The following is a 22,559-nucleotide window of genomic DNA, read 5'->3' as shown; positions in this document are numbered from 1 at the left end:
GTGAGTTAGTCATTCATAACATGCAGAGAGGGGTGTGTGTGTGTGTGTGTGTGTGAGAGAGAACTATCATCTTCACCCACACGCTCATCTTCACAAACATCTCCTCTATCATCATGATACTATAATAAAGCTGCTTGACATTTAAGAGTGCTTTGGAACAACGCGACGTGATTAAACACCAAAACCAGTCCAGAAATAAAATCTGAATGAAAATCATAATATTATATTGCTTCACTTCAGCAAACACTTCTGACATTTCTGCCTCGGATTTCTCCGTCAGAGCCAATTTACACGCTAGAAAATCCTGTTCAGCTTTTAATCAAACACACCAAAATCTGATTGCACACAGGACTGCGTGTTAAAAACGACACATTTAGCGTGAATGTGCTTGATTTCATTCAAGAAAATAATGTAATTCAATGCAAAATGGGCGTCGTTTTCCTCATGCACTTGATTTTGTGTCTCAGTAAGAGCTGCAGGTGTTTATTCGCTTGATTTGATGCTGAAGTCTGCAGGATCCGCTCCAGATCTCTCCGCTGCTGCATGATGTGAGTTCATCTTCTCCTTCAGCTCGAATCATTTCATGAAATCAGGGAGGAATTGAGATTGTGCTTCCCATCAGAGAGAGATTCCCTGCCTCAGGTTCTCCAGTCAATACTTTCACTCGTTGCTTTGCTCAGATAAATGAAGCAGAAGTCAGATATTTTGGGGTATCACCCCATTTTTACACCCATTTCCTCACGCTCGCTAAATAATCACACACACACACACACACACACACACACACACACACGCGCGCGCGTCTTTAGGTCACACCTGCCGCCATTAATGAGCTCAAACACGTTGCTTTTTAATCAATATTTTCTTAATAATTCAATTTTTTTTTTTCCGTTTTCATTTTAATTTTAAAATTGTAATTTGTAATTGTTTTGTCTACAACAGCACATATAATTTTAATTTATTTTTAGTTTTAATTACTTTAGTAGGCTACTTCAAGTTCAACTAAATGAAAATGAGAACTGTTTCCTTTGCATTCATATTTTATTTGATTTCAGTTATTTTTATTAGCTAAATTTCAAGTAACAAAAAATGTTTGTTTGTTTGTTTGTTTTTTATGATTTTAGTTTGAGTTATAAGGAGTCCCAAACACCAGCAGAAGAGGGAGACCGAGAGAACAGCACATGCTCACCATGAATGCTAACTGATTACTAGTATGAGCACTTTTCTCATTGTTTTTGATGAACACAGCCTACATCCTCTTTGCATATCATGCACCCTCTACATTCTAAAGTGTTAAAAGTACTATGGTAGTTTGTCATTTTCATATTATAGGCCTACATGATCTCACTGGTTTTATCAATATCATTAATAAATAAACATTATACGTTTCATATAAATATATAACTGAATGTTTAACATCATCTATTTGATTATATATTAAAGACATAGTTCACCCCCAAATGAAAATGTCAAAAATGAACTTGCTCTCAGGACTCAGGCCATCCAAGAAAGGAATATTATGGATTATGGACTCATATTTTAGATGAAAACACCATAATGATGGATTTGTTACTTAAAAGTTTTTGTCTTCTCCAGATGTTAACCGATGGACTGGAGTGTTGTGGATTATTGTGATGTTTTTATCATTCTGACGGCACCCATTCACTTCAGCGCATCCATTGCTGAGACACAATGCTACATTTCTCCAAATCTGATGAAGACACAAACTCATCTAGATCTCGGATGGCCTAAGGGTGAGCACATTTTCAGCAAATCTTCATTGTTTTTGGGTGAACTCCTCCTTACTGGTAAGCATCATCTAATATGACACTGTTTGTCAATGTCATTAATGTTTAGTTCTTATAAAGTGTTACCAATATATTCCTGTCATAAACAAGGAAGCAGATGTTAGAATGTATTCGAATGCATGTTTGTGAGATATTCACACATTTTTTAATCACTGTCATATTACTCTTGTTGACAAGAACTTAAAAGTCCCAATTATTGTCTGTCGTCTGAACGTTTCTGCATCATTTCAGAACATGAACAGAGACATAAGGAAGAAAAAACACTGAACCGTGTTATTATGAGAGAGCGAAAGAATCTTTACTAATTACTTGGAAAGATGTAGCTACTTCTCACTTCTAGCATGCTGCTTTATATTCATAGGTTCACAAACACAATCATACAAAGGATACGTGCAGGTATTAGGTGTAAAATCAAAAATGGCTGAAGAACAAAGCTAAACACAAAATAATTGTTCCACTTTTATTTTCATTCAATGGACTAAACCACAAAAATTGAGAGGGGGGAAACTAAAGCAAAAAGGTCAAGTTTCTATTTTTCGGTTAAAATGCATGAATAGTGTAACAACTAGCAGGTTTCCATGTCAACCCAGGACCTTACAGTATCTATGCAGTGAACTAAAGGAATAGATCACCCCAAAATCAGCATTTACTCACACACATGTTGTTCCATACAGACAAATTATATATAAATATATCTTCAAATGTGTCATATGTGACGGTATTTTCTTGGTTTCTGGATTAATTACCAAAGAATATATTGTCAGAAAATATATTTACTTAAATATATTTTTAAACATATTTTAGCAAATGTTTTGTATTAGTATTTTAAAAAATGTATTTGAAAATAAAGAAACGACATGAGCGTGAGTAAATGATGGCAGAATGATTAGTTTGGGTGAACTAGTCCTCTAAACACCTTCAGGAAGGTTTACAGAGACGGCTGTACATCTTTATTAAATCTCTATTCTATTCACACTCGACTTGAATATTTCAAACTTCTCTTGAGAAATAATCTGTGATCGACATGTTTGTTGCAAATCAACCGACACTCTAAGACAGCTCCTAATCGGCATGCAGCTTCATGTTCCAGTATCCAGAGAAGTAAAAGTGACTTTAAAGGTGTTAGACTCGAGTAGCAGATCATTTTTGCTAATGTTATCTAACATGAATTCTTGTTTTTCTTCATGTTGTTTTTCTCTGAGATTGGCTGTTTCTGCATCAAAGCTACTGGCTTCAAAGGCTTCGTCACGGGATGGAGCAAAATACGCTTTGATTATATGTACATGCGAGGAATATTACACCCATGCCTGTTAGAGTTGAGCACGATTTAGAGCTGGAGATTCAGACCCTTTCCCTTCATGAGTGTGAATCTGAATTGAATTGAGAATCTACTGAATTGCAACTTCCAAGAAATTGAATACAGAGGAATTTAATTAAAGCTCGAAATAACATAAGCTCTAAAACATAAATATTTACAGCATTACTTTTGGCTAATTATGTCTATTTACATATTTTCCTCAACCGATCAGACTTATTTTGCTAAACTGAGTTAAAATTTTCAAAACAATTAAACGATTTATCACAAAACTGTGCTTCAGACAAATTCAAATAAATATTAGAAAATAAAAATAGCATCAAAAAATGAATCAACTAATATATCATAAATTCTGTGAAATGAAGTGTTCATCTACTATAGCCCATACAATGAAAAGTAGCTTAAATCAGAATTAAAATACAATTAAATAAAATTTATTTTAATAAAATACATTTTATTTTAATCAAATTGAAATGACTCAATAATTAAATATAATAAAATAATTAAATTATTTAAAAATACTTTTACAACATTTATATGAATCTCTTTACATTTTTTTGAATTCAAAATTTAAATAACTCAAAAATGAAACATAATAAAATAATTAAATCAATTATTTAGAATACTTTTATAACATTTATATGAATTTCTTTACATTTTCTCTGAATTCAAGAATTAAATAACTCAAAAATGAAACATAATAAAATAATTAAATCAATTATTTAGAATACTTTTACAACATTTATATGAATTTCTTTACATTTTCTCTGAATTCAAGAATTAAATAACTCAAAAATGAAACATAATAAAATAATTAAATCAATTATTTAGAATACTTTTATAACATTTATATGAATTTCTTTACATTTTCTCTGAATTCAAGAATTAAATAACTCAAAAATGAAACATAATAAAATAATTAAATCAATTATTTAGAATACTTTTATAACATTTATATGAATTTCTTAAAATTTTCTCTTAATTCAAGAATTAAATATAATAAAATAATGAAATAAATGGTTTAAAATACTTCTACCGCATCTATATGCATTTCTTTAAATGTTCTCTGAATTTAAACATTTCTGCTGCCTGTTTGCAAATTCAATTCAAATTCACAAATTGAACTGGAATGTAAAAGCATCTGAATTCAGTTCTGAATGATGCACAACCCTGTGTACCGTGTTTTGTTTTCAGTGAACTATCAGACATCAGATGCTATCTATAAAATGCAACACAAAACCGGTGTGTGTGTCACACGTACAGATGATTCATCTGATATTTTTTAGGTCTAGTTATTAATTCAAAGACACAACGGGGTGATGTTTCAGATCGGGGTTCAGCGGTGGGCGGTGAAGGGTGTTTTGTTGCTGCTGTTAGTTGTTTGTCATGATCCACCAGGACGCTGTGAGAAACAAACAGGTAGATATTAGAGAGATGAAGCATCATAACTCCTCATTAAAGATCACCAGCCAGGGGTTCGTGTTTAATTCCTTCTGCCTACAGGCTGAGACAGACGCATTTAGCTTTAAACAACACAACTAATAAATGACGCACGCTCTTACCTGGCATGAGCATCGTGGAGACGATCTCTGGATCCTCCAGCATGTCTATAATGCAGCGCTGGAACATCTTACTGGCGTCAGACTGCAAATAACTGCAGAGAGATGACAGACGTCAGAAGAAACAATCCAGCTCACATTATGAGATGATATAATCAACAACATCCTCCAGATGAAAATAGCCAGCTCTTTCAGCACTCAACAGATTTAGCTGAGTTCTGAGTTACATCTAGTTCACCCGGAAATGAAATGTGAAAGATTTGTTTGTTTCTTCATCAGATTTGGAGAAATGTAGCATTTCATCACTTGCTCAGCAATGGATGCTCTGCAGTGAATGGGTGCCGTCAGAATGAGAGTCCAAACAGCTATAAAAACATCACAATAATCCACACCACTCCAGTCCATCAGTTAATGTCTTCAGGAGACAAAAGCTGCGTGTTTGCAAGAAACGAATCTATCATTAAGATATTTTTAACTTTGAACCATCGCTTTTGGCTAAAACACGATAATCCATAATAACACTTCCTCCAGTGAAAAGGTCCATCTTCTGTTGTCTCTCACATCAAAATCAACATCAAATAAATATTTGTTTAGAGCTGTTTTGGTTTGTAAACGGTGCTTGATCTGTGCAGATTTCTCTCCTGATTCACACAAGATGACTTTTTAAGCGTTATTATGGATTACAGACTCATATTTTAACCAGAAGCAACGGTTTGAAGTTAAAAAACATCTTAATGATGGATTTTTTTTAAAAACACATAACATTTGTCTTCTCAAGATGTTAACTTATCAGCTGTTTGGACTCTCATTCTGACGGCACCCATTCACTGCAGAGCACCCATTGATGAGGCACTGATGCAGAGACACATTTCTCCAAATCTGATGAAGAAACAAACTCATCCTAATCTTGGATGACCTGAGGATGAGCACATTTTCAGCAAATCTTTTTTGGGTGAACTAATCCTTACTGTTAAGCATCATCTAATATGACACTGAAGACTGGAGTAATGATGCTGAAAATTCAGCTTTGATCACAGCAATCAATTACGTTTTACAATATATTCACATAGAAAACTTATTTGAAATATTAATAATATTTCCCAATATTACTGTTCTCACTGTACTTCGATCAAATAAATGTAGCCTCGGTGAGCAATAAGAGACTTATTTCAAAAACATTTAAAAATCTTACCAATCCCAGAATTTTAAAGATGTTTTTATTTCTTTATAAGGGAAACACACCATCTATTAAAGCAATCAAGTGCACACACTCCCTCCACAGGAGATAATTACACTGCAGTATTATTCACTGCAAGTTATAATTTACATTTTTATTTCTGAGATTACTTCTTAAATTAGATCTTTGAAGACAATGAGCAGATGAGACCCACACATGAGGTATATGTACTTCACAACGGCGTCATGTAAAGCGTCACAAATGAGATTAAGTAACACAAGATGTCACGTGTAAATCTTCTAGATAAGCGTGTGTGTTCATGAAATGTGTGCTATTAGACGAGCCATCTGCTAATTTGAAATGAGTCTCGTTAGACCCTCAACAATCTGGCTGAGAACACAGAGGTGCATAAACACACACACACACACACACACACACTCACACACACGCACACACATGTTGGTTTTTGTGGTTTATGGGGACTCTCCATAGGCGTAATGGTTTTTATACTGAACAAACTGTGTGTGCTATTGCCCTACACCAACCCTACACCTAAACTTAGCCCTCACAGGAGACTTTGTGCATTTTTAGATTTTCAAAAAAACACCATTTAGTATGTTTTTTAAGCCTTTTGAATTACGGGGACATAGGCAGTGTCCTCATAAACCACCTTCATATTATAATACCTCTGTCATACCCATGTCATTATACAAATTTGTGTCCTCATAAACCACATAAACATGCACACACACACACACACACACACATACATCATAATGGAGACATACATTGCCATTAAAGGGTTTGGAATTTTTTCAATTCAAATTTTTTAAATGTTTTTGAAATAATTATCTTATGTTCATCAAGGTTGAATTTATTTTGATAAATAATACAGAAAAAAACAGCAATATTTAAAACATATTTTAACAGTTTAAGATAACTGTTTTCTTTGTGAATATATTATTAAACATAATTTATTTCTGTGATCTGCAGCTGTATTTTCAGCATCATTACTCCAGTCTTCAGTGTCACATGATCTTCAGAAATCATAATAATATACTGATTTACTGCTCAACAAACATTTCTGATTATTATCAATGTTGAAAGCAGTTGTGCTGCACAATATTTATAACTTTATAAATGTTTTTACTGCCACTTTTGATCAATTTAACGCATCCTTGATAAATAAAAGCATTAATTTAATTTTACTTCTGATCCAACCTTTTGAACATAGACACTCACATCTTGAGGAATCACATTTTACTAGATATTTTGAAAGATCCCAGGTGAAAAACAAGTACATAATTCTTTAATACTTCTTAAGATAAACTTCATCTAAGGGTACTCAACTGTGCTATTTTGGAACGCCATGAATATGAACTAAAATGCACTTTTAACATATCTCTTTTTATTTAGTTACCACTTGTAGCACACTTGAACCCATCTTTCATACACTAGTGCGCTCAAGTGTACTACAAGTGGTAACTAAATACATTTTTTAAATGCAGAGATAGTATGTTAAAAGTGCATTTTAGTTCATATTCACGGCGTTCCAATATAGCACAGTTGAGTACACTTAGATGATCTTAAATTTATCTTAAGAAGTACTAAAGAATCATTTTTAGTTTAAGTACAAAATTAGTGCACGAAAATAGAGCACTTTAAGTACATTATGGAAGTGTACTTGTTTTTCACCTGGGATAAGAGCTTGATGAAAACATCCCGAGACTTTAAGAACTCGAAACGTCTTCTCCAGTCCAAAAAGTGCATTTATTGCATCTAAACGGCACAAACGACTCCACAGCTTTCTGGCATCACAAAGATGAACATCAACACAAGGCCATCCATCAGCACATCATCAAACCCAAACACTCCTTATTTATTTGGAGATTTCTCCTTTACTCAAGATATTCAGGTTTCAGCGAGTAATAGTGGACAGAAGAGAACCGTGTCCATCCATGTACCCAGACAGATGTAGGACCCAGCAGGAGCTTCTGCCCATGAAGGACTGCAGCAGGAGGCTGAAGACGAGACCGTGCTTGTCTTGTGTTCGTAAAAATAGACTCGATTAGGATTTGATTTCCAAAGACCCTTGAACTGACTCCCCAAATCATTACGCTGCTGCACACACACACATACACACACACACACCTCATCCAGGAAATACGGTCCTGCCAGAACTCATAGATGATGTAGCAGCTCTTCTCAGGAAGCTTCTGGATGGAGACACTGAACGAGAGAAACAGAGAGACCAAGAATCAGTGCATCAGTGTTTGAGAGAACATTCTGGTACTAAAACTAGTCATTAGTCTTTATAGTCTCCAAATTTGGAGTTTCATCACACAGTCAGCTATGGGTATATTAACCCTATGAAGCCTAATATTTGATACACACATTTCTAAGGCCTCTAAATGATCAACATGATACTGTTAAACGTCACACACAATCTCCTCCAAAAGATCTTTTATGTAATTGTACAAACATCAACCTTCAGCTTGTGCTTTATATCTCAAATCTTTTGTTATCAAGTAAATGTCAGAATAACTGTAGTAATATTTCCAGATGAACACTTACTGGACTGAAGCAGCTCAGCTTTACTTGATTCTCCATCAATCTTTTTTTTTTTCTAAAAAAATCAGTGCATCTCAAATCTGATCATCAGGATCTTTTGAGGAGCGTTTGTTTCCAGAAGCTTCACTTTCACTGTTCCTCAGCGGAGGAATGATCTTCACAAGCCTCCAAAACATCTCACATCTTTATTTCTTCATCTCTAAATCAGCATTGCATTATATGTTTGGATCATTTAACTTACTAAGACATATTATTGGAGATATAGAGTGGCCGCTGATATTTATTATATCATTTATGTCAGTGTCTGCTGTACTGATATTAAGATCTCATTGATTTACATTACAAGCATCAGAATTTCTTACTTTTTGTCCATATAAATATCAGCATCTGCACCAAATTGCTCAGTTTGAGTCTCTGAATAAAATTGAGCTGTTTTTTCCTCCATATTCTCACTATGAGCCATAAAAGCCTGATATATCAAGTCAAGTCAAGTCAAGTCACCTTTATTTATATAGCACTTTTAACAATGTAAATCGTGTCAAAGCAACTGCACAATATCAAAAAAAAAAAAAAGGAAATAGTGTGTCAATAGTGTAAAATGAAAAAAAAAAAATTTGCTATCAAATATGAATCTCAACAAAAACAAGTTTTTTTTTTGGGGGGGGGGGGGGTGGTTTGTCTTCAATAAACTATTCTATTTCAAAAACCGTTTTTTTTTTCATAATATGTCAGGCTTTACAGGATTAAAGTCGTTATCTTATGGTTCATATCTTCATAATAATTTGGCGGTGTGTTTTTCTCACTGGAGGTTGTCGTTCTGATTGGTGGTGGTGTCGGCGTAGGTCTTCAGAGCCTTCTGGAACTCCTCGAGATCATTCTCTGTCACGCTCATCTGTCTCTGCACCAGCAGAATGTTCTAGACGAGAGCAGAAAGAAACACAGCCATCAGATGACTACCGGACAGAGAACTAAAGCTATAGCTTGGAGATTCACGCAGAACATGCGAGTGTTGCTGGACATCTGAGCATCTGTCGTTATTTATTCACTCGTGTATGATGTAATGATTTTAGAATACAAAGTGCATTGAATGTGTGCTTGTAGTGTAGTGTAGAGGATCTTGTTGCATGGACTGGATTTATCAAGCGGCAGATCGGATCACTCACCGACTTGTATGTGCTGGCCAGTGTATCTTCTTTCAGCGGCTCCAACTTTGGACTCTAAAAATGAAAAGCAAATGAAAGTTGGCTTACATGCTCAAGACAGAAAGATTATTCTGCGTGAATGGATATTTCAGTGTATTCACCTGACACTCCAGTTTGTCGATGAGCTGCTGCAGTCTGTTGATCTGAGAGCACCAGTGCTCATCTGTATCTACGGTAACGCCTGAGACGCAACACACACCAGCACTCAGTACACAACTCCACTCATCACTAACAGTTATTACTGTTAACTTAAAATAGTGTGACCGTATGCCCTCTTTTTTTACAGACATGTCCTGGCTGGGATTTCTAAATTGCCTGAAATGTCTGGATTTTTACTTTTTCTTGTTGTTTTCATACTTGCTGAATGCATTGAAAAGTACTTTAACCAGTAGCATGCAAGGCATTGTACATAATCGACCAATCGTGGCAAGAGAGAAGGAGTGATCTACAGGGAATGGTCAAAGCAATGCAGGTACGTGTACAAATAATGTAATGAGGACTGTAGCGAGAAGGTCAAAAGGGAAACAAACACAAAACCCAAGACATTTTGGGCAGTTTCGAAACCTCAGCCATGCAGGACAACTCTGGGAAAAAGAAGAACTATGGTTATCCTACAAAACACTTTTTTATTTAAAAATATGCTGCAATAAAATTAATTTATAAATATTACATAATATTACACTAAAATACCTAATATTTATATTGCATAATATTACACTAAAATTACTAAATGGAAAAAAATAAATCTAAAACTGAACTAAATCAGAAATAAAAATAAATTAAACATGATTAGTGATATTTAAAAATATATGACAAAATTATAAAATATTAACCTGAAAAAAACAAATCTTACTAACTAATATTATTGGGAGATATAGAGCAACAACTGATATTTATATGCATTTAAATATCTATATGCATACTAATATCTATCTATATGCATACTGTTATAAAGATCTTACTAATTTACAAGACAAGCTATCAGAATTTCTAACTGTTTTGACCATATAAATATCATCATCTGTACCAAATAACATATTTTTACTCAGTTTGAGTCTCTGAATAAAACGAAGGTGTTTTTCCTCCTTGAGTATGAGCTCCATATTTCCTAAAATTAAAATAAAACCTTCAAACCAATAAATAAATACATTTTAAAAAGTTACTGCAAAATATTAATAAAGCATAATAATATATAAATAACACTAATATAACAATGATGCCCGGTGCATACTGTGTGTGTGTGTGTGTGTGTGTGTGTGTGTGTGTGTGTGTGTGTCTGTGTGTGTGTGTCTGTGTGTGTGTCTGTGTGTGTGTGTCTGTGTGTGTCTGTGTGTGTGTGTGTGTGTGTGTGTGTGTGTCTGTGTGTGTGTGTCTGTGTCTGTGTGTGTGTCTGTGTCTGTGTGTGTGTGTCTGTGTGTGTCTGTGTGTGTGTCTGTGTGCGTGTCTGTGCCTGTGTGTGTGTCTGTGTCTGTGTGTGTGTCTGTGTGTGTGTGTGTGTGTGTGTGTGTGTCTATGTCTGTGTGTGTGTGTGTCTGTGTGTGTGTGTCTGTGTGTGTGTGTCTGTGTGTGTGTGTGTGTGTGTGTGTGTGTGTCTGTGTGTGTGTGTCTGTGTGTGTGTGTGTGTGTGTGTGTGTGTGTCTGTGTCTGTGTCTGTGTCTGTGTCTGTGTCTGTGTCTGTGTGTCTGTGTGTGTGTGTTACCGGTAGTGAGAATGCCCGAGTACGGATCAGTTGGGGACAGACACATGTTCTTCTGCACTCGACGGCCACATCTTCTGTTGTTCTTCTGTATGATCAGATGCTCCGGGACCTTAACTTCAACCCTACAGAGAAAAACAGCACAGACACTCTGTTAACCTTCTGGAACATTGGAAAGAATGTTTTGTGCTTAAAATATGAAACTGATGTGTTTGTATATGCACTGTTTTCAGTATTTAGTGCTTAAAACTAGATGCATTCACTGTGTGTTGTTTTCAGCGAATATATATCTTGAATGTCTTTAATCGTGCCCAGTTCAAGCAGCCGAGCGGAGGGCAGATTTGACAAAGCGCAGCTGCTAAGTGAAAGAACACGGCGTCTGCACTTCTGCGTTCAAGAACTGATGAGCATTGAATGAAAATAACCTTGTCAAGGCTGTAACCCTGCTGACGTCACACACATATGTTCACATGAGTCAGAAGTCTCTCTCAAGGCTGTTGTTGACCCACTTCTACTATTATAATCACCATCAATGTTCCCTTCCAGCGCACATTTCTGATGTAACAGACCACAGACTCAAAAACGTGTGGAAAAGCTAGAGATTTCTGCCTTTCAGCGGATATCATCTGCATATGTATTGATTTTCAGTATGAAACTGAAGCTGCGAGAAATTTTATTTGGCTGAAATATACAGCACTGATTGATTTATGAGACAAGCTGAGTATCCAAGAACAGAAATGAGGTGTTCACAGCACCAAACACGATTATACAACTGTCCATAATTTATTATTCTCATTAATTAAACAACAAAATTAATTTCTGCAAAAAATACCTTGAGAAAAAGTAATAATAATGCATCAAGATAACATAATATTAAGTAACTTTGGACTAGTTTTAGTTTTTATAGAACAAACTGTTACATAGATACACCTCTTTGCATTAGTGAGCACCGAATCATTCAGTCAACTGATTCACTCAACAACACTGAATCTTTCAGCATCGAAACAAGTCTCTTAATGAGTGAGTCACTGAATCGTCCATTCTGCCAATTCACTCAACAACACTGAATAAATCAGTAATAAAAACAAGTGATTTTACTGAGTCACTGAGTCGTTCATTCAACGATTCACTCAACAACACTGAATCATTAACGAGTATGTCTTTATGAGTGAATCAATTCATTAGTCATTCATCCAATTCGTTTTAACAACCCTGAATCAACAAGTGTCTTTAGAAGTGAGACACTGCATCATTCATTCAGCTGATTCTTTCAATAACACTGAATTATTGAGAAATGAGACAAGTTTGTAACTAGTCATTGAATTATTCATTCAACCAATTCACTCTGAATCATTCAGTAATGAAACAAGTGTCATTAAATCCTTCATTCAGCTGAACCATTAAAAAAACGTGTTCTGCTCCAGTTTCGTTTGGAACTATTTTCCAACAAAAACAGATAATAACTTGTAATATTACGTCTAGAATGTAAGTTACTAAATACTTAATTCTTGTTCACCTAACTGTACAATAAAAGCAATATATTCGCAATCTTGCTGAAGTGTAAATACCATTCTCCTCTTTATTACACATGTAAATAGCCGTATTACATAAAATGTCATCCACAATTTTCTAGCACGGTCAGGTTAGCCCCACAATGCCATAACGGTCATCCAGACAATTGTGAAAGCTAATTCATGTGTACTGCAGGTAGTACAGACCTATGTAAAAATGGCACAATGAAGAAGTGAACAAAGGATCTGCTGAAGCTCAGCAAGAGGAAAAACATGTCAATCAATAGTCTGTAATCCTGAGGCCATAACATCAAGAAATGATTCTTATGTTCACCAGGACTAGATAAACTGGGCTCTCGTTGCTGTTTATGGGAACCCGCTGAACTGTGCAGGCAGCCGTGTTATGAAATCTTCCTAATGGTTTGACAAATGGGAATTACAGTCGGGGAGAAATAACAAAGAGATGTTCTTTCACTTATTGAGCGATTAGTAGCAAACAAAAACATATGCAAACATTTTCCTGTTGTTCTGTCGCATTAAGAGCTCTTCGGAGAATACTGTTGTGTTTCTGTGACAGCTGCTTCGTGATGAGGAGAATACCCTACAGATAAACAAGACAAATGTGCTTCATCATGAAGAAAACATTACATTGCTTCTGCTGCTCTCTGTTCATCAGTTCTGGGTTTCTCCCTCTTTCTCTTCCCCTCGCTCTCATAGATATTAAATGCTGAGACAGGTGAACATCCCTCAGCGAGCAAACACTGCACCCTAATAAAATAAAGGATCTTCAGTCATTCTTGCAGCACCTTCGGTTCACAGAAGCTTCTTCATGTCAAGAGCCATTTTTGTGTTCCTCTGGGTTTTTCCTCTGAAGAACCAGAACCCTCCATTCCTAGAAGAACACTTTTAGGTTCCCGTGAGACCACAGGAGAACCGTTTTAAGTGCTTATGATGTCTAAAGACATACAAGGTTGTTCTAAGACAGCACAGGAATGTACAGCTCTTCTAAGCAGGCTTGTGTCCATTCAGGATTGCATTTAAAAAAATCGGATAGCTGGACAGAAAAACAAACAGATAGATAGACAGACAGACAGACAGATAGATAGATAGATAGATAGATAGATAGATAGATAGATAGATAGATAGATAGATAGATAGATAGATAGATAGATAGATAGATAGATAGATAGATAGATAGGGTTTCCTCTCATCTGAACTGTAAGAGGAATTCTCCAAAGGTGTCACTGGAACTCCTTTCGGAAACCTTTATTTTTAGGAGTGCAAGACAGAAGAAGCGTTTTGCTTACAGCGTGTGTGTGTGTGTGTGTGTGTTTTGTGTGTGTGCGTGCATGTTTTTGTGACAAATGAGGACATAAATTTGTATAATGACACAGGTATAACACAGGTATTACCAGGTGAAGGTGACTTTTCAGGACATTGACCCATGTCCCCACTTTTCAAAACGCTTATAAATCATACAGAGTGAGGTTTTTTTAGGGAAAGTAGAAATGCACAGTCTCCTGTGAGGGCTAAGTTTAGCCCTCACAGGAGGTCTAGGGCAATAGCACATACAGTTTGTACAGTATAAAAACCATTACACCTATGGGATCTCCCCACTTTTCACAAAAACAAATGTGTGTGTGTGTGTGTGTAACTTACGGAATGGTGCTGCTCTGCGCCTCCACAGCCTCCATTGCACACTGAAGAGACATCTGGAGCGACAGCAGCTGACTGGACGTCTCCCTCAACATGAAACGGGTCACAAACTGCCCCAGAACCGAGGAACCCTGGTACTCCTGCACGGGAAACACTCATCATCATGCTGAATTAACCCACACTTACCCTTTCCTTACCCGCTGCATCAGTCAGCACATGTCATTTACAGCCTTCATTCTTCATAATCCTGCAGTATTTCAGTCATCAGAGCACAACAAACACAATTAACCTGCTGCTAACGAAGAACACCAGCCACTGACTTTAGTGTGCACTCAGGAAACATCTTGACAAGTAACGACCAGTCTCAAAACAAAATTAAGGACCACTTTATCCTGAACGAACAGATTGCTATGTGTCAGATTCAATTACTGGCCTTGACACGGTGTAGAGAGAACTGAGAGAAGCAGGATCTCCATTACAGAGATCATCAGTCAGACCTATAGATCTTTGCTGATGCTGAGTCTTAGTGTTTGCACTTTCCTGGTCACTTGGTCACTAGTTTAAATGTGCACTTAAGTCCCATTTAAAAACGTTCGACTATCAGTGCATTATATAACAAAATATTAAAGCTTTGTCATTTACAAAAAATTAAATGTGGTGATGCAGTGCAAAGCAACAAAACAGATACTCTTATTGTTATTTATCATCATGTATATACTATTACAATGTTTATTTAATGTTTTGAGTTTTATATTTCAGTTTATTTTTTATTATCTTTATGTGTATTTTACGGAAGCGTATTGCATTCACTTGAGGAAAAAAAAATCTACTCTGTTTTTCTGAATTAACGAGTTAATTTATCTCAGAATTACGAGATCATTTTTAATGAAAAAAAAAGTTTTTGCTCTGTTTTTCTGAATTAACGAGTTAATTTATCTCAGAATTACGAGATCATTTTTAATGAAAAAAAATTATTCTAAAATTAAGTCATTTTTCTGAATTAATGACTTAATTATCTCGTAATTCTGAGATAATTAACTCAGAAAAACAGAGTAGATTTTTTTTCCTCAAGTGAATGCAATACGCTTCCGTAGTATTTGCCATTATTTGCTTATTTAAATATTACTATTAAAATGTAATTAATCTTATTTAGCTTCAGTTTTTATTTATTTTTAATTAGTAACTTATTTCAGTTATTTCTTTAAAATTTTCTCTCTAATATTTCAATTTTATTACATTGCAGCTTTTTTTCAATTTACAAAAATATTTTACTAGCTTTAGTTAACCATAATAACCCTGGCTGTTATATAGTTTGATCTCATTCTGATCTTAGTTTACCTCCTTCGTCTTGTCCATTGCCTGTAGGACGGCGATATTGAGTTTCTCTAACGCTGACAGAACATCCAGGTATTCTCCAAGATGTTGGGAAAAGTAATCTGAAACAAGAAAGAGGATGAATTATAGATCAGAGACAACTTATGAGTCCTGTACTTTCTTCTGTGGATTTTTAGGCACACATTTGTGCATGTTTTGAGCTAATATTACCTACAAAAGTAGAATTTGTGTAGCTTCTTAAAATTAAAAAACGGTCAGTTTAATCTGAAAACAGCGAAGGAAGAGAGAGAATTATAGGCCAAAATACACAATTTGTTATATGGCCACTGAGTCATTTACCAAGTGTGATACAGAGAGGTTCAAGGAAATGATGTCTGAAACAATCAAGCTTTATAGTCTGTTTATATCACCGGACGTCCTCCGTCTCTCTCTCACACACACACACACACACACACACACACACTTGTAAAGTAGATTAAAAACTGCACTGCTCTTAAACAGGCGACTGTGGCTCCTCAATATCTGCTTGAGTTTGAGAGCCAATGAATTATGTTTTGGGGACAGGAAGGTTTTCAGATCCTTACTTGTCATCTAATATCACTCTTTTTACACTCTGACCTCTGAGCACAGAAGATTCAGGCTGTGTTCCAATTCATATGTTTATATTTTGTAATAACTGTACAGCACAACAGTCAGCATTTTAGTTTTATAGTGAACTTGCTTTTCCTGTTCAGTTTTTCCATGGGGAATTGTACTTTAAGATATAAAACCTCCCATAGTAAAAATGAAAATTAATTACAATTAATTATTCACTTTTAAGTTCATGCATCTTAAAACTGTGGCTAATATTAGCTCAAGGATGCACAAAAATCCACCAGAAAATCTAGTGCACCTTTGAAATACCAGCTTTACGATACAGTTTTAAACATATTATATAATGCTAATTTGGCATGCTTTTCAAGACGGATAATATGCAAATCGGGGTACAGCGGCGGATGAGCAGATTCTCAATACAGTCGAAAAGCTGAGAATTAAAAGAAGCATTAATTCAGTCAAAGCATTTATTAACAGAATATGACCTTGCAAGCAAATAACAAACCGCTTCTGCATTCTTACAGGAAGAAAATGTGAAATGTGGGATGAACGTGAGAACTTTAAGTCAAATTTGATTAGCTTTTTAATTACTGCCACTTGAAACACGTCTTCAGTTTTTGTATTTTCTTCCCAGAATGGTAATTTAAAGGAATTATCCACACCTACCTGATAGTTTGTCTGTATCGAGGTTACTGGAAAGAGAAGAGCAGAGAGAACAAAATGAGTCATAACAAACAAAAAAAGCCTTAATTGAATTGGAGAAGAGTCAAGGATTTGAAAGCGGTGTCATTAGTGAGGAGGATGTGTGGGCCGTCCACAGCTTCAGCTGAATTTATAAAGTGTAAACAGTCCAATTATGCTTCGTTCTGTTAACACGGCGGGTCTGAGGTGATATTTCTCAGCAGATGGTAACTCGCCGAGATAATGATCTCGCTAATGGGGTAAAACCACTATAATAAAAATATTCTATATTTAACACCTATATGACTTTTACCAACTCAGATTTACACTAAAGCAGTTTAAACCAATTTAACAAATCATGTGCGAATAGCTGGTTTCTACACCAGTAAAGTGTCTATATAATATTTATATTGTTGTGTAAACGCTATTGCATAACATCTGTCCTATAATGTGTATTGCAAATCTGTGATTTGTTGCGATCCAAAAAAAATATATATATATATACAATATATATATATTATATATATATAAATCTCCATATAAAAAACATTTATATATATAATATTTCTATATTTAACCTCCATAAATCTCTATAATCTCCATAAGGCAAAGAACAGCCACAATTTTCCCAGATTTTTAATGTTTTTATTTTATGTGCATAAACTCTATTGCATATCATAGTTTATTTCTTATAATGTGTATTGCAAATTTTATATTTGTCATTGACAAAAACAAGAAATAAAGTGTAACATTATATAATATAATATATGTTTTAAAATATATCATATTTACTATCATATATAGAAAAAATAAACATTAATGTTTTTTTCTCAATTGCCCTATAAAATTGCAAAATCCTACATTCACGTTATAAAATGAGATACAAAAATAAAATGTAGAATATCCACATATTTCTTAATAATATTAAAAACCCAAATATGACAATCTCCATAAAGCATCAGAAATTAATATAATATAATTTTAAAGTTTAAAAGTAATTTTTAGTTTTAAATAATTATCACTTAAGAGGATTATAAAGTCCCTCATTAACATTGTTAAAATAAGACACAAAAATATATGACCCCCAAATCAGAGATATACTGTAGATAATCAGTGTGAGTTATTACTATGAAGTAAACATGCCAAAGAATAAAGCATTGAACAATCGCACCATCCCACACCTTCGGGATTGTTCATTTTCATGCTTAACTCCACATTCATATTTTCATGCAGATGAAAACAGATCTAAATACCCCAGTGCGTGTTGTCACATTAAATCGCCATCACAGCCAAAACACAATTATGAAAACAGAGACTCAGGCTCCGTAATTGGCTGGATTTGCTTTGAGTGCTCCCTGATAGCAGTAATGGACTTTTAATATTTCACTGAGACTGAGGGATGGAAAGAGCGAAAGGAGAAAAGGGACTAGTTGAATGAATTGGGTAATTGAATTGCATGGACAAGGGTGTCCAAACTGATGCCTATTAATACACAGACTACAAAAATCTAATCTAATCTTTATTTTAAACATGCCTATAAATGGGCCACTTTACCCTTATACAAAGTAAATATATTTCCTTATATATTAAAAAGTGTAATGTTAATGAAAAATTTCAGAACAATAGGGGTGAATTCAGATAAATCAGGATATCTGCCATTGAGATGACTGGGAGAGAAAATATCCCAATTAACTTGAATGCACCCCTCTATTACTGAATAATACATAAGGAATTGCAGCTTTTCATAAATCGAAAAATATTTGACACATATTTAGTCAAAAAACATAATTGTATGTAATTTTATATTCAACACTCAAAAATATCGGCACCCTTGGTAAATATGATGAAAGACGGCTGTGAAAATTAATCTGCATTGTTAATCCTTTTGATCTTTTATTTAAAAATTCACAAAAATCTAACGTTTCATTGGATAATACGAATTTAAAATGGGTGGAAATATCATTATGAAATAAATGTTTTCAATTTATGAAAAATGTGTATTACATTTATTTACACATTGGCCACAATTACCGGCACCCTTTTATTCAATACTTTTTGAAACCTCCATTTGTCAGTTTAACAGCTCTAAATCTTCTCCTATAATGCCTGATGAGGTTAGAGAACACCTGACAAGAGATCAGAGACCATTCCTTCATCCAGAATCACTCCAGATCCTTCAGATTCTCAGCTCCATGATGGTGCTTCTTCTCTTCAGTTCACCTCACTCATTTTCTACAGGGTTCAGGTCAGAGGACTGGAATGGCCAGCAGAAGCTTGGTTTTGTGCTCAGTGACCCATTTTTGTGTTGTTTTTGAGGTTTGTGTTTGGATTATTGTCCGATTGGAAGATCCAAACATGGCCCATTATAAGATTTCTAATAGAATCAGTCACTTATTGATTTTTTATCTGTTGGTATTTGATAGAATCCATGATGCCATGTGTCTAAACAAGATGTCCAGGACCTCAAGCACAAATATAGGCCCACAACATCACAAATACAGCAGTATATTTCATTGTACACATGGGGTGCTTTATATCCCTGTGTTCACCAAACCCATCTTGAGTGTTTGCTGCTAAAAAGCTCTTTTTTTTTTTTCATCTGACCATAGAAGCCAGTCCCATCTGAAGTTCCAGTCGTGTCTGATAACTGAATATGCTGGAGTTTGTTTTTGGATGAGCTAGGAGAATTTTTCTTGAAACCCTCCCAAACAACATGTGGTGATGTAGGTGCTGTTTGACTATTGTTTTAAGGTTTTCTGACCCTGAGACTCAACTATTTTCTGAAATTCTCCAGCTGTGGTCCTCGGAGAGTCTTTGGCCACTCAAACTCTCTTTCTCACGGTGCATTAGGACGATATAGACACACGTCCTCTTCCAGGCAGTTTCCTAACATTTTCTGTTGATTGGAAATTCTTAATTATTGCCCTGATGGTGGAAATGGGAATTTTCACTGCTCTAGCTCTTTTCTTAAAGCCACTTCACTAATTTGTGAAGCTCAATTATCTTTTGCGGAATACTTTGAATTCTTTGATCATATTTGGGTGCTGATATTTTTGGCCATGACTGTATATATATACTGTATATATATATATATATACATACATACATGGTCCATGCATATATAAGTAAAAAAGAGTCAGTTTTGCTTTATTGACTCTCCCCATGCAGAAAGGATATATATAACATATGGTGACAGACTAGAAAGTTCACATATGTATTCTCTGGGTAGATGAAGATATAAGTGTATAACATATATAAAAGCCTCATAGTAAACTTTGTATAGCTACATGTTAATAATATCTACATAATGATTTTTTTATATGGTTTTGTAGCAACTATATATAGTTTATTTATATATGCAACTTTATTAAAATGAAATATAAACAGAAATCTGTATAGTTTTGTAGTACATTAAACAAAAAAAGTACATGCCTATCTTTTATATTGACTTATATAATATCACATTGGCCACAATTAACGAAACCCTTTTATTCAATACTTTTTGAAACCTCCATTTGCCAGTTTAACTTATATAATATCAATATGTACTGTTGGGTTATAGTCCAGGCTAGATATACTATATATTACATTTTACAATTACTATTAGGTTTCATGTTTGTTTTTCCTTCATTTGAATATATTTCATAAATGGAAATTTTATATATATACCTTTGCATATGGGTTAGACGGGTAAAATCTCATAAAAGTACGCTTGAGATGGATTTATCTAATTCATGCCCCCTAACACAAACTCCAGCAGGTGCATTTATCCGTGGCATAAAGAAAAAATGATCTCATTATCACATCAGATAATTCCCAGCGGTCTGCGAATCAACAACATGGTAATGAGGACGGGAGCTGTTTAAAAAGAGTCGAGATGCATGCTTTGCATGGAGCAGACCTATTTTAGACTCTAACTTGACTAGACTAATTTACTCCGGGCATCTGAATGCAGTAATTACGCAGTGACCATTCTGTCTGATTGCAGAACTATGCTCCACATTCAGAGGAAAATCTGAGCTTGGAACTTAGTGTGTATGTGTGTGTCGCAGCTCTGCAATGCAGTTCTTTGTGGAGTCAAATTTGCAGCTTTGTTCTGTCGATGCCTTGGCTTCCTGGAACACAATTCTCAATGCTTTGATTCATACATGCCACCTCGGGTTAGACTTTGATCCTCCTGCGCGTCGACGTTCGACTGCTTGTTCGTTTTCACTGCAGATGCTTCAAAAAGCAACGGCGTGCGGCACAATATAATCACGCCTCTCTGAAAGGCGACTAATTAGGGAACGGAAATGTAAGGTTGCCAAGGATACAGGTCACCCAAACTCAAAGGCTAAACTAAGAGTTGACGAAGTACGAACTGCACCCACTGATTGCACGCTCTGTTTGCGCTGTTTTAGCACCTGATTCGCTAAAGGAATTATGCAAATAAGATAACGATGCAAAAAGGCATAAATAATTAGTGCAGGGCACTTATGGAGGTTTAACACAGCATCACGAAAACCGATCTGAAAGTGTACTGGAATACACTGTGCATCTTTATAGATGGGATTATAACACTTTTCTACATCATTTCATCCTCATTTAATGAATCACTGCTGCCATGATCAATAAAAATGTAGACAAAGGTATTTTTTAAATAATGTTTTGTTTACCACTAGCCTTCTATGAGCAGTAATGCCTTATGTAATTATTCAGTGCATTAATTGCACCAGAAAACTGAGTTTTATAAATGAGTTGCAATATACAGTATAATATGCCTAAATTGCATGAATATATATATATATACATACGGTATATAATATTTCGACTTTTTTGGAAGGAAATAATCACTGTCCTGCTTTCAGATTATAAAATGAGATACAAAAATATCCTGACCCAAAACAAACAATGTAGACAATCTATATTATATAGCATAGTGGCTATCTTATAATGTGTATTGCAAACTGTTTATTTGTTGCCATCAAAAAAAAAAAAAAAAAAAAAAAAAAAAAAAATATATATATATATAATAAAATATAATACAATAATTAGTATAATATAATGAATATAATAAAATATAATTATAAAATTTTTTATAGTGTTTAATATTAAATGCTGAAGTTGAAATTCATGTTTTTTGGGGGGAAATTATCTGGTGTGTTTGCACTGAAAATAATGTTGTGACTTTTAAACTGGATTGTGGGTGTCTACTGAATAATAACAATGGTTTTAGTGAATTGGCCTGTGTGTCTGTGATGGTTAAAGTACTGTATATACTTTGTCTGCCGTCCATCGATGGAGTAGAACAGCTCACGCAGCTCGTCGGTTGTTAGTATCCCATCTGCAAAATACGCTTTGAACTCCTCAAAGGACAGCTTCCCGTCATCTGCAGGAAGACACAAGAGGAAAGCAGAGAATCAGCAGCCGCATCTGCTGCCAAGTTTCCATCCAATTTTTGGTTTTGCAAAAAAA

At 34.9% G+C, this 22,559-nt stretch overlaps 1 protein-coding gene across 1 annotated transcript in view; it reads right to left on the bottom strand.

The window, feature by feature from the left end:
• Positions 1–4,408: 4,408 nt before the first annotated feature.
• The window catches only part of LOC306844666 (N-terminal EF-hand calcium-binding protein 1-like), a gene marked incomplete at its 5' end in the record, with an annotated part of 37,203 nt that continues 19,052 nt past the window's right edge, over positions 4,409–22,559 (bottom strand). The window contains 11 exons of the mRNA XM_079376968.1: positions 4,409–4,525; positions 4,686–4,777; positions 8,011–8,088; positions 9,234–9,346; positions 9,594–9,647; positions 9,734–9,813; positions 11,332–11,453; positions 14,499–14,635; positions 15,834–15,931; positions 17,091–17,116; positions 22,365–22,473. Coding sequence (XP_079233094.1) covers positions 4,497–4,525; positions 4,686–4,777; positions 8,011–8,088; positions 9,234–9,346; positions 9,594–9,647; positions 9,734–9,813; positions 11,332–11,453; positions 14,499–14,635; positions 15,834–15,931; positions 17,091–17,116; positions 22,365–22,473 — 938 coding nt within the window. The 3' untranslated portion in view covers positions 4,409–4,496. The remainder of the gene's footprint in view (positions 4,526–4,685; positions 4,778–8,010; positions 8,089–9,233; positions 9,347–9,593; positions 9,648–9,733; positions 9,814–11,331; positions 11,454–14,498; positions 14,636–15,833; positions 15,932–17,090; positions 17,117–22,364; positions 22,474–22,559) is intronic.

This window comes from Barbus barbus, assembly GCF_936440315.1.
Source record: "Barbus barbus genome assembly, chromosome: 25".
Lineage (NCBI taxonomy): Eukaryota > Metazoa > Chordata > Actinopteri > Cypriniformes > Cyprinidae > Barbus > Barbus barbus.
The sequence above is the reverse complement of the archived record's forward strand: the minus strand, read 5'-3'. Positions and strand labels throughout refer to the sequence as shown.